We start from the raw sequence: 12,773 nt of genomic DNA on the forward strand, positions 1-12,773 counted from the left end.
TTGCATCATTTTTTTTAATTTGCTAGAATAATAGCAGAATTTCTGTTTTCTGAAGTTACTTTTTTTACTATATGTTTTTTTTAAATGTTTGAGATGGACATATAGTCACAAAAAAGGTAAGTACCCTGTTTTTTAGACGATCCAGTGCTGACAAGCGTGCTGTTTGTTACAAAGCCTTTTGATCCATGTCATTTGAGATTTCGAAATATCAATCAAGAATGATGAAGAAGACGGAGGGTGTTTCGCTTGTACTTATAGAGCTCGGTGCTGTGTTTTGTCTTATTCAATTGGTTGCATTCTTCGTGTTTGCCATTTTCAGAATCCTTACCGGCATCTCAATACAGCGGCTTGGTTATTTCTCTCTTCGCCATATCTCATTCGTGTTGAAGTTGGGCGTACATGTTGAGATAAATCGAATCAAGTTAGATTTTCATCGTCCAGCGTTCTCGAGCCTTAGCTGGGTGACCCTCACGGTTTCAGATATTTCAGTAATTTTCGACAATCCATACATCGACAACAAGTTGCAGACCACACCTACAGTCTCCAATAAATTTACCAGCTTGCAACAGGACTCTCACGATGTTCAGGTAACCAATATTTTAGCTATCCTGAACAGATCAATCAAAACAGTTCACAAGTATCTATATTTCATAAAATTGATTGATTTAAGTATTAAAAATGTATCGCTGATCACTTCAGAATTGGGAACTGTTCAGATCAGAAGCTTAGCTCTTAACTCCAGCGTGAAAAATGGCGACCTTACCAAGCTTCCTCATTTTTTTTCAATGTCACGTTTTGAACAACCAAACTTCGATGATGGAAAGTCAATCGCACTTTTATGGAGGTTTGCAATTAAAGACATTTTTCATTCTCCTGGCAAAAACAGTTCAGAAAGAATTTTAGATATATTTCAAATTGACTTGTCCGAGTTGTTTTTGAAGCAATCATCAGAAATAGTAGACATAGGAACTAATATTTATGTCGGTCATTTCACTCTGCCATACGACATATTTAAACAGCTCCATGCTTCTTTTTGCGCTCGAAGAGCTCGTAATGCTGCACAGTTTGCTGACAAAGTACCTAAGAGAAAGACTGTGATCTGCGAGAGTAACCAGGAATTACTGGATTCTGCGAAAAAGGTCATAAAGGTTGTCAGAGAGGCTAGAATTCACTTCAGCAAGATTGGAATTTATAAAATTGGGACCAACTCACGATCGAACAACAAAAATTTAAATTCTGTCTATCTTAATTTTATTATTAAGGACTTCACACTTGATGTAAAGAGGCTTAGTTCAAGGAGTGCAGGCCACAGGTTGTATTTTGAACAAACCGATATATCACACCAGATTGTGCTCACTGCACTTTCGATTGCTGTTGGATTGGATGATCATTCTTCTAGCAGGAAAGATGAATTAGTATATGTGCCAATGATCGCAATGACTGTAACAACAAATTGGCTAAAAAAAACAATCGAAATTTTCGCTCATGAAGAAATAAAATTGAATTCTAGCATTATGAAAGGAAGTTTGACTCTCACAGCACCATCGGTCGATCTTCACGCGTGCCACCTTCCTTTCTTTTTTGCCATGCTAGCTACAAAGCCACGTCCGTCATCATCAACATCAACATCAACATCATCAAAGACAACAGCAGTAGCGACTACAGCGGCTTTGAATGCACAGGGCGCTCGTTTTGCTAAGTTTTTACCCAAGGCTATAATAAAACTTAACATTGAAGAACCCGCTTTGAGAATTATTGTGTCTGAAGATGGTGGTTCTGAATATACGAGTGACTCATGCGAAGACAAAGCCACTGAAAAGCAATCATTCCAAAATATTCTCTGTTCGGCTTGCTCGACGATTAGTTGTGAGATTGAGTCTTCGCATTTATTAGATCCATCATTGCACTACAACCTTACTGCAGCTTTTAGACTTACTGACTTTTTGACCTACGTTCGTCTAAAGGATGGCCCTAGAAATGATTTACTTCGCTTGGAAACATTTTCATTAAAGGTCAACGCCGAAACTAGTCCAGGCTTAGATGTTTTGGTTCATGGATATTTATCATCTATTGGTGTTTATTTAACGAAGCCGGAAATTATTAATGGATTGAAGGAACTCCTTGGACACGTTCGCCGCGAAGCCATCGCTGTCGATGATATATACCACAGTGATTCGAATGCAGCTATTGCTAGTCACCGAAATCTTATCAAATTAGTACCTTCGTGGATTTCTTCTATAAAGATTGAAGGGTCTGATGTTCTAATGAGCGCGTCCTGCGTTGACGACACATCTCCAGTGGATTACCGAAGCAGTAAAGGTGCAGCATTACAGATAGAGTCATGGCTTTTAGATTATAAACCACGGGTGTCGCATAAATATTCATCCAAATATCGGCGGCATCAGAATAAGTCAATATCACAAGGCTCGGTGACTGATGACATTAGTGATTCTAATGATCGAAGAAAACTTTCTTTTGGTGTAAAGGATGTGAACATATTTTGTATTGATCAGAGTGGCACTATAGACCAGGAATCGCCTTTTCTGGTTGTTCCAGATATTGAAGTATCAGTTCTAGTTTCAGATGAAGAGCTATCACAGAAAACCGAGATCATTGTAATACTGAATATCGCGTTTTTGAATTACTCCTTATTTCATCATTACTCATTGTTACTTTGCGCTAAGGCACTTCAAAAGATATTTCGCAGTGGCACTAATGCTAGACGGTCAGATTCTTTACAGAACATTGCATCGAATAATGAGCTTGTATTTGTTGAAATTAGAACACAAAACATTCGTGCCAAAATTTCATTACCTAAAACACCTCAGTTTTTATTACAATTCGTTGGACTCAACTTTTGCAAAAACTCAACTAGCATTCCGATTTTCAAATCTGCTTATATACGGCTTTTTGTTACAAGTACCACATCACCTGATAGCTGGGAGAGACTTATAGTGTTGCGCAATTTTGGTCTTAAGATTCGTGGAACTAACAGCAAAATTACAGAATTTAAAGATGATTTTCATGAAGATAAAATATCGATTGACTCTGATGCGCTATGCATTAGTGTGCCTTACGGGTTGGTCGTATATCAACTGTTTGAAGGAATTGTAAATTCCTTTAAAAGTTTAAAGCAGTTACATCATCAGTTTAAAACAGAGAACGATGAGTACATATTGAGTCCTAAGGCAGAAAATCCTAAAAAGATTCCTAAAATTAAAGTTCAATCTAAAGTTATTAATATTAGATTGGATGATGATCCATTTGAAGCAAGGTTAGGATTGATTTTTAAAGTGGGTTTGCAGGAAATGAAAGCGAGAGAAGCGAGAGAAGCAGCATTTGATGCAAAAGTCAAAACTTTAAAGGCTGCACAAGCCAAGGAGAAAGATGAAGAACAAAGCCATGAGAAAGATGAGCAGGGAGAACAAAGCGAGCGGGGTGAGCAAGATGAGCAGGTTGAGAAGGATGCAAATGGTTTAAATGGGGAGCATAGTATTAAGCCAATGAAAGCTCATGGTGAAAAGAGAAAGTTTAAGCCAATGAGAAGCCGTGGGTTGCATAGGAGTGGACGAAAATTTCACGGCGTACGGCCAATCAGATACGCGCCGAAAGAGGCCGCACTCCCATCTGAAGAAGCATCAATATCTATCGAAGCAGCTTATAACAAACTTCAAGAACTTCACTCACAGGCATGGATAAAACGTATATCACGAGCGCGCAAAAGCCGAGCAGAAACTATCGAATCTCGGAGATTGAAACTAATTGGTCCTGATGACGTTGATGAAGATATTATTGCTAATGAACGTATCCTGGCAATCCCAGATGCACCACCTTTATTTGAGATCTTGTTTGATGATGCCAATATCGTTTTAGACCATCCATCATTTTCAATGGAAGATGTACCAAAATTTATTTACGATGTTGGCAAAGGAATACCGATGGATACAAAGTATACTTTACTGATCCCATTTTTCTGGAAATTTCAGATGAGTGAAGGACGTCTTCTTTTGCGTGACTATCCGCTACCCATGATACATGTTCCACCACTGTCAGGTGCTCATGCTGGCGTAGGCACATCATGGACCTTAACTGGAGATTTTGTCATAGCGGAAGAGATATTTGATAACAAATCAGAACGAAAAGTACCAGTTAGCATTGTTGAAGAATTCAATGGCACAGAAGGTTATTCAATTGTTGTTACTAGAACTGTATCGCCTGTCAAACTATATTCGAAGATTAATGTTGACATTGCATCAACAGCGCCAACCCGAATAACTTGGGCGCCGTCCTTGCAACCGGCGATTCAACAAACTATGGCCATATTTGATACATTCACAAAACCTCCAGTTGACCCGTCAGAGAAAATTGGTTTTTGGGACAAAATCAGGCTAATATTTCATTCAAATATAAAGTTTACTTGGAATGAAGGCTCAGTTCACTTACTTTTGAAAGGATCGCGTGATCCATATATGATTACCGGAGCTGGTGCCGGATTTGCAATGTGCTGGAGCAACAATGTTACATGGTCTATTAATCCATCTGGCGATCAAAAGGAGTTTATGGTTGTTGATTCTGAGAATTTTGTTCTCGGTATACCTGACTTTACTTATTTTGTTAGGCAAAATTTAGCATTTTCGTATTCGCTAGATGACACTCAGAGTTCGTCTAGTACAAGTTCAAACTACACAGAAAACGCGTCATTAAAAAAGGTGATCATGAAGTTGTCAGGGAATGTTAGATGGCAGGCAGGGTTGTTATTTGAAAGAGATCAACAGCATAATTACGGAAAAAATAAACGGACGTTTGAATCAATACCGCATTACAAAGTTCAACTGGTTACGCCACAAAACATTAATTCTTCATTGGGCAAACATGATTCATATGCTGGATTTAGAAGTAACTACATCCATCTCGCCCTTTCTGTCTTATCACCACGGAACAGAAAATGGACCGCCTTAAAAAATGTACCACCATCATTGACAAGTTACAATACTGTTCACCTATCTCCTAAAGCGTTCACTCATTTTTTTGAATGGTGGGGATTATTTGCTGGAAATATGTCGTTACCAATAAAAAGCGGTAAACTTTTTACGAACCAGGATGAGCCTTCCAAAAAGTTTGGTCGCCATTTAGCAACTATCAAATATCAATTTGTACTAGAACCTTTATTCATTTCTCATATGTATCTTCATAAACGATTAGAGGATTGGGAAAAGAAGTCGATTCATTCGATTGGTCTGAAAGGGCGCACTGACAGCTTTATGATGGATCTTCATCAACGGAGAGAGATAACTACTTATATGGATCATCAACTTAACATACAGAGAAGTCGACGACACATGAAACTCAACGTTGGAGAAGTAGATTTTCACTCGGCTGACATACGTGTAGTAACAGTCATATTCAAAGAGAGGTCGCCCGAAGAATTGTTTAATCAGATAAGCTCGGTTTCTGGAACTGATTCTCCAACTGGATCTACAAGTAGCACGCCATTACTTGGCAAGTTCAAGGTTAAAGATAATGATCTCACTTGGGTCGACATGGATGATTTTATTGAAGTTGATTCTTTAATCAGCTCGCATAATTTAAGCACTGTAAAGGTACTACCGTGGTTATATGCTCCTAGAATTACATATTATCGAAGAACAGAGCATGATCATGGAAAGGAGTCACCTGATAGTGAGAAAGTTAGTACTTTTGGAAATGAGCCCTCTCACGACTGCTTACTGGGACAAGTTGGTATGTAGATCATTATTTTTGGCTCTATATGACATTTAATTAATGATTTTAGATATTGTTGAGTTTCAAACCAAACATATTAATAAACGAGCTAGAGAGTTGGAAGAGCAACTTAAATGGAATAAAGAGCAAATGGACGACTTGCAAAAAAGTGCAAGGGTTTCTACGGACAATCATGCTATAAGAATGAAGGTACGCTTTATTTGTTTTGTTTGTTGTCAGTATTAATTAGTTAACATTTGCAGTATATCGAAGCTCAAAAGGTTGCCGAAATGCTGCATCAAAAGAAGGTTGCACTGCACCAACTTTGGTTTTCTGTTCTTGAATCTGCTGGTAACGGAAATGAGTTTATTAAGAAGTGCGCTGATGAAAAGGTGAATGGAACAGATGAAGAGTGTTTATTTAAAGATGATGGACTATTGTACTCAGAAAACGTTCAAAACTTACGGGGATTAGAGAATTCACGTCTTAGTGACTTCAATAATAGGTTTATGTTTCATAATGTTCAGTTGAAATGGAACAACTCTATCAGAAACAATCTTCTCAGATATAGCCATCAAGTTGGACGACGTCGTGGTGTTATATATTATATGTCAAGAAGAGCGGTGAAGTTCATTGAAGATATGGTGAAGAATTCTTCGAATCACTCTGATATTGATTTGATGGAGGAAAATGAGATCTACGGTACAAAGGAGAAATGCTTGTCAGGAGAGATGCAATTCTTGAAAGACAGAGAGAAAAAGGCAATGGAGCAAGCTAATAAGCTTTCAAACTCTGCTGATAGGTATAGAGAGGTGACCGAAAATATGATAGAAAAGTTGTTGAATGATTCCAAGGATAACTTTGTGGTTGAAAACGAGACGCCGTCAGTAGGGAAACAACCAAGAAAAAAGGAACATCAACATCTTGATCATAGTCATCAAAGAAAATTAAGTAATATAGGTGAGAATATGGATGCTCCGGAGAGGTTGGATGAATCTGATATGCTTCAAGTACCATCTGAAAGTACTCTGGACAAGTCGAAAAGCCACTCTAGTAAATCTAGCTCATTTATGAGTCGAAAAAGCGTTTCCCTGGACGACGACTTAACTACTAGTGATATTAATTCTGATTCTGATGAATCGGTTGATGACGAAGATGAAGAAATTATGAATGACGAGGAAATGCTTTCAAAATTGTCAGATCAATACATGGCTCGAAATTCTTATTTGTTCAGACTTCTTGGACCCCAAATTCAACTACAGAGTGAGCAGAACACGACTTCTACTCTTTTGGTGACTTCTCAAAATATTGAAGTCAAGATTCTTTCTATTATGGACAAAGCAGTGTTAGAGGATGTCAGCGGATTGGTTCAGTCTCGATACTCAGCCAACATGGATGGTGCGCAATTCTTTGTATTTAATCAAGATGATCTCAAAAAGCAGTCACAGTGGCTATTTTCAAGTAGTGAGTATGGAGCTGAAAAATTCAATCATAGAGGCATATTGTTCAATCCGGCAGCACCTCAATCTACCTTGAATAAAAGGTTAGCTACATATCTTTGGCCGCCATGGGTTCCACTGGAGAACATATATGACAGCAAAACTTTAAAAAACTATCAGATTGCAGAACGTACTTCAGCTTCGCTTACTTTTGATAAGCACAATCCGCTACGGCTAAAGTATAACGAGAAAGTCATCGATAGTGATCCGAATAGAAAATGCGATGAATATAAAGTCGACCGACTTGATCGGCTCTATGTTGATTTTCCAAAGTTCGTGGCGTCGTGCGATTCATTACAATACTACTCGGTATTTATTATCGTTATGGATTTGTTAATCTATTCCGAGCCTTCTTCCCGAAGAACTAATGAAAGACTGGAAAAAATTATGCTTGCCACAGATTTCAATGACCTTTCGGGCGCATCAGAGATGATTGAGAATTTACAACGAGAGATCAGGCAGTTAGAGGAAATTCGAATGCAATTTCAAATTTATACAACTGAACTTGATCAGCAAGGGTGGTTTGACCGGCGGAAGGTTCTTCTCGAGTTGGCAAATGCTCGCGAGGAATTGTTCTTTATTATGAAAGCCATAACAACGGAACAACGCCGTATGGGTGATAAACACAGTTCTCAGGAAGGTGTTTTGCAATGGTTCATCACTGGAAAACAAATGATTGCCCACTTATTGCTGGCTGATCGCACGCCATTTGTGGACGTTGCTTTTGCCAATGCAACCTTTCGCCGGTTGGAGAATGCAAATGGGTCGAATTTTAATACCATAGAGATTGATATGCTTCAAGGTATTAATTTACTCAGAGATGCTCTTTATCCCGAACTTTTATCACCTTATTTTGATGGAATGAAAGAATCAGACGCAAAACGAAAAGCAGTCAAAGTGTATTGGTACATGCTTGAGGCCATCGGTGGTATTTCAGTAATGGATCATTTTGAGATAAATTTGATTCCGTTAAAGATTCAACTTGAACATGACATTGGTCAGAAACTATTTGAGTACATTTTCCCGAATGATTCGCCGTCCCCATTTATAGTTCCAGAACGACCAGCTAAAGCCTCAGTTACTGTTGCGGTGCCTTTTCAGGGTCCGTCTAATAATATTTCAGTTATTCAAAAATCAGAGGAAGCATTGAGTTTAAGCTCGGATTCTTCTTCTGATTCGGAAGCCGAATCTTCCATAATTCGATCAGCTAATGGCATATTTGGCAGGAAAAGCAAGAATGACAGTGAAAAAGCTAATAACGGAAAGAGTGTCAAGGCAAATAAATGGGTCGACAATATTCGTCATCGCACTGCCTCTCATCGAACTTCTGACTCTTCTTTAAGAGAGTCGTTTTATTCGCGAGACCCGATTCCTAAAGCGGGCGATAATGCTTCCATATCATCGCTTGTATCTACTAGGAGTGATTCATCGAGGACAAATCTTTTAGGACGAAATATTGCAGTGACTTCTGAACCAAATAGTCAGTTGATGGATGACGACTTGTCGCAAATGGTGTCTAGAGCTTCAAGCTTTATGAGCTTTGTATATGTTACTATCCCAAGTACAATACTATGTATAAGTTATAAGGTGTGTTTGGATTTTTTCGTTGCATTTCAAAGAAAAGTAACCAGTATGCTAATATTTTTCATAGGGCAAAGGAAGTCGAAGCATTGAAGATCTTCATGAGTTTGTTTTTCGTCTTCCTGACATGGAATATCGCAATAAGACTTGGTCTAATTTAGATTTGGTTACAAGAATGAAGAAAGGTTAGTCATATTGAAATTTTAATTTGACAGTCACCATAATTGACCAAAATCATGTAGATATTATCAAGGCATTAATATCTCACACTGGCGCGTTAATCGAAAACAAGTTGAAGTTTAGAGGCAGCAGCTCAAAGAAACGAAAGCAGCCACCAATTATTCGGCAGATATCAAATTACGCCTCATTTACGTCACTGGCGGACTTGAGCGTGATGAACGTGTCATCCTTAAACCGAGCTGAAGGGTCAGATAGTAAATCGGATGAAAAATGAGCAAGTGACTCTTTAAATATTTTTACGGCTGGTAATACTTTATGTGTTTTGATTTTATTTGTTTGTTTGTTGTACAGTTAGTTGTATTATTTCTTTGTTAGGTGTTGAAGGGTTGAAAATGTGTATAATAGTAATTATGTAAGCAATTACTTTGGTTCCTTTAAACGGCTCTCTTTAACACACGACAAATCCCAACGAAACAAGTAAAACGTGGAGTTTAACATTATATCACGATGTCTAGTGAAGGGGCTATTATAACTGCTGCTCCTTCGGGAGACGATCCAGTTCAACAGATTTATTATTACTATGAGATTGCGAAAGGATTGAACGGCTCGACACCGGATGAGGTATGTAGCAAAAGGCAGCTTTTATTTTTTGATTCGAATATGCTCGAAAGTAAAACACAAACTAATACAATTGTTAATCATGTTCAGGCTGCAGATGCTTATGCAAACATTTTATCATTCTCTTCATTATCAGCGGATAAGAAAGCACGAACGTTAGCAAATTCGTTTATTCCTGATTTGTTTGCCAATTTTGTTGACCGATCAGAGTTGGCTTCCAAAGCGGTAGAAAAAATGATTGATTATTGTGAAGATGAAGATGTCAGGTTAAGAATGGATACGATCAAAAAACTTCCTGAATTAGCGATTAAATCAAGAGCTCAAGGTGATAAGGAATTAATTTTAGATATCTTGATTCAACTTTTGCAAGCACAAGCACCACCTGAATTTGAGACCGTCAAGACCGCGTTATTAAAAGCTTCTGAAAGCCTACCTGGAATCGCATCACGACAAATTTGGAAAATTTTGGGATCATCTACGGAACCCGAATTGCATGATTTAACGTTAAATTGGTTTAATACTCAAGGCAAAACCGTGCTAAGTGGATCGAAAGAATTTGCGCAAGCCGGCATTGAGACTGTGGCCTCGATACACACGATTGAGAAGTTAAATAAAGTTTTAACCTTGCTATTAAGCTTGTCATCTTTAAAAGGCGGTGAAAACGATTCTGAAGATTTGACGAAGTTGTTGGATAGCTTAGTGACAAAGGCTCCGGAAAGCTCGGCATTGAACGATACCAATGAAGAAGCCAAGGAGTTTATTGCTTTTTTACCTAAATGGGTTCTTAACATTTTAAACGCAAGTTACAAATTTACTGATTTGAGTGAGTGTTTACATTAAAAGCTACTAAATAATTCTTTTTTTTTTAGCGATATGCGTCATCATCATCTTTAATTAAATACCTTGTCACGGTCGGTATTCCAGCTATCGTGGACCAAAAATTGACTACTTCGAAAGAAATAGCGCATGTGCTCCGGTTGAGTGTGGAAGCAGTGGTTTCCAAGCAAAAAAGCACCGAGGTTGATATTTTTGTGCCAAAATTGCGAGAAGTCTTTATTACCGTAGCGCAAATTCAAGAACGAGATTGGATAATCTTGGAACCTAGTGCGGTTGGATTGTATACCAGCATCTTACGTGCACCGTCATTCCCAATCTCAACAGATAATTCGCCAGATTTGACTCCGTTGTTGAAAGCCGTGTATGTTGATGCGCAAGCAGCCGTGGGTGATTTGCGAAAGCAATTATTGCAATTCAAGTCACCAACCACGCCGGAGGCGATCAAGGTTGAGAAATCAAGGTTGCAAGCTCAGAATACGTTGGAAGTAATCAAAGAAATGTTAAAGATTCCGACGTTGCGATCAGCCACGCCGCCGGCCATTAAATTTTCATGGCGGCCAAGACTGCCTGTGCCGAAGAAGGCGGTTGCGGAAACGAATGCTAACCGGCAGGCCGCGCAGCAAGCAAGAACTGGCGGTAATAATCACAACAATAATACCGGCCGTGGCGATGGTGGGAATACGGGGAAAGTGCGATTAAAACGACGAGCAAGTGAGATTGAGAGTCAAGGAACAAGTGATAAAAAAGCTCGAGGTAATACAGTCGGCGGTCGAAAGCGAGGAGGCAGGAGGCGCGGAGGAGCCAGATAAATCGATAAAAAAACAATTATTAAAAAAAAAATAAAAAAAATATAAAAAAAAGAAAATGGAATTATTGAGGATTAAATTGTAATATTATGTGCTTTGTATTGTTGAGCGTATAGTTTGTCTTATACATGATTTACTAATTATCAAACTTGTATGAATATTCAAGTTCGCCTTGCCAATACGGACCAATATCCTTCTTCACCAAAATCCAAGCTTCGTCCAAAACGTCAATGACATCTTGAGGCAATGGACCTTTCTCAATAGCGTCAAGGTCAGAATCAAGCTGGCTCAGTGACGAGACGCCAATAATGATGCCATCTCCCTTTAATGAATTTGCAGAACCTAAATTAAGCTTGGAATGGTGAACAAGCCAACGAAGAGCGACTTCGAGCAAGGTAAGGTTATTCTTTTCAACAACCGGTTGAACAATATCAAGCGCACCCCAATATCCATCACGGAAATAACGCTTCCGATAAACTGCACCCGAAGCTGAGTTAATTCCAAACCTGCCGTCGGTGACTTCTTTATCCTTGCTGTACTTGCCGGAGAAAAGACCACCGGCTAGAGGGTTGTAGACCACGAGGTCAAGGCCATAGAAATGAAGTGCGGGAATGAGTTCGTCCTCAATTGATCTCGTTAGCACGTTATACTTGGCCTGATACAGTGTTGGTCGAACAAAGCCATGGAATTTTGTCGTGGTAACGATCTCGGCCACTTCGTATGCGGTGTAGTTTGAAATACCAAAGATCTTGAACTTGCCCTCCTTATAAAACTCATTCACGGTTTGCAACGTTTCAAGAAGCGGAACCGACCTATCAGCTGCATGAAGATAAAAAATATCAACACTGTCGGTCTGCAATTCTTCCAAACTCTTGGTAAAGAGCTTGCGGAGTTCAGAGGGCGAGTGCATACCAGGAACGGTCGGGTAAACCTTGGTTGCAATCTTAAAGTTAAACGTGGTCTTGTATCCAGCCTGGGCCGTCCAAGCCTCCTGGGTGCCATTAGCGTAACTCCTGGCAGTGTCAATCTCAGAATATCCACGACTTTTGAACCGTTGGAAGATTTCCTTGGTAGCTTCCTGGTTAGTGATTTTAACTGGCCCCTCATTGAAAGGCCCGAAGGTCATAAGACCTGACAATGTTAGCTAAACTTTCGTCGAACTTAAAACAATTCAATTAAATCAAACATACCAAGAATAACTCTCACTTTATCAGACATTGTTTCTTTATTACGATATCAATGGAAACGCAATGAAAGTGTAAAAAAGGACAGATTCACATGCTTATATATCAATTGAGATGTTGAGGCTCGAGCTAGCGAAGCGGGGGTTTAACTGTAGAGAATGCTATGTCTTTGTGGTTTGTATTATCATAAATAAGCGGGCCGCAATTTGCCGTCACGGATTTGCGCCGTAACCGGGTATAGCCAAATATCTCGTCATCTAATTAGTGACCTCTAAGCAAAATCACAGCCAAAAGTATCAGTGGGGAAAGAAGACCGTGTTGAGCTTGACTCTGGTTTGGTATAATGG

General features: G+C 39.1%; 3 protein-coding genes across 3 annotated transcripts; 2 read left to right on the forward strand and 1 right to left on the reverse strand.

The window, feature by feature from the left end:
- Nucleotides 1-221: 221 nt before the first annotated feature.
- On the forward strand, nucleotides 222-9,255 carry V1514DRAFT_280439 (golgi-body localization protein domain-containing protein; the record flags this gene model as incomplete). Its single annotated transcript, XM_066925036.1, has 6 exons — nucleotides 222-5,739; nucleotides 5,792-5,931; nucleotides 5,985-6,795; nucleotides 7,621-8,807; nucleotides 8,872-8,986; nucleotides 9,044-9,255. The coding sequence occupies 6 exons, from the start codon at nucleotides 222-224 to the stop codon at nucleotides 9,253-9,255; spliced, it is 7,983 nt and encodes a 2,660-aa protein (XP_066783509.1).
- A 197-nt stretch (nucleotides 9,256-9,452) lies between these two features.
- Nucleotides 9,453-11,390, forward strand: V1514DRAFT_330601 (uncharacterized protein). Its single transcript, XM_066927526.1, has 3 exons — nucleotides 9,453-9,602; nucleotides 9,690-10,397; nucleotides 10,469-11,390. Exons 1-3 carry the CDS (start codon nucleotides 9,489-9,491, stop codon nucleotides 11,243-11,245), a joined length of 1,599 nt encoding a protein of 532 aa, XP_066783510.1. The 5' UTR covers nucleotides 9,453-9,488; the 3' UTR covers nucleotides 11,246-11,390.
- On the reverse strand, nucleotides 11,304-12,547 carry V1514DRAFT_352154 (NADP-dependent oxidoreductase domain-containing protein). The gene is made up of 2 exons (XM_066929483.1): nucleotides 12,433-12,547; nucleotides 11,304-12,373 (listed from the first exon to the last, which is right to left on the reverse strand). The coding sequence occupies exons 1-2, from the start codon at nucleotides 12,458-12,460 to the stop codon at nucleotides 11,379-11,381; spliced, it is 1,023 nt and encodes a 340-aa protein (XP_066783511.1). The 5' UTR covers nucleotides 12,461-12,547; the 3' UTR covers nucleotides 11,304-11,378.
- Between the last annotated feature and the right edge of the window lie 226 nt (nucleotides 12,548-12,773).

This window comes from Lipomyces japonicus, assembly GCF_038497905.1.
Source record: "Lipomyces japonicus strain CBS 7319 unplaced genomic scaffold V1514scaffold_18, whole genome shotgun sequence".
NCBI classification, from domain to species: Eukaryota; Fungi; Ascomycota; class Lipomycetes; order Lipomycetales; family Lipomycetaceae; genus Lipomyces; species Lipomyces japonicus.

What these genes read in the sequence shown, in the direction of transcription:
- V1514DRAFT_330601 (XM_066927526.1), top strand. Translation starts at nt 9,489, where the DNA reads ATGTCTAGTGAAGGGGCTATTATAACTGCTGCTCCTTCGGGAGACGAT. An exon ending in ACGGCTCGACACCGGATGAG is followed by an intron (nt 9,603 to 9,689) that starts GTATGTAGCAAA and finishes AATCATGTTCAG; the next exon opens with GCTGCAGATGCTTATGCAAA. An exon ending in GGGTTCTTAACATTTTAAAC is followed by an intron (nt 10,398 to 10,468) that starts GCAAGTTACAAA and finishes TTTTTTTTTTAG; the next exon opens with CGATATGCGTCATCATCATC.
- V1514DRAFT_352154 (XM_066929483.1), bottom strand. Translation starts at nt 12,460, where the DNA reads ATGTCTGATAAAGTGAGAGTTATTCTTG. An exon ending in TAAAGTGAGAGTTATTCTTG is followed by an intron (nt 12,374 to 12,432) that starts GTATGTTTGATT and finishes TAACATTGTCAG; the next exon opens with GTCTTATGACCTTCGGGCCT.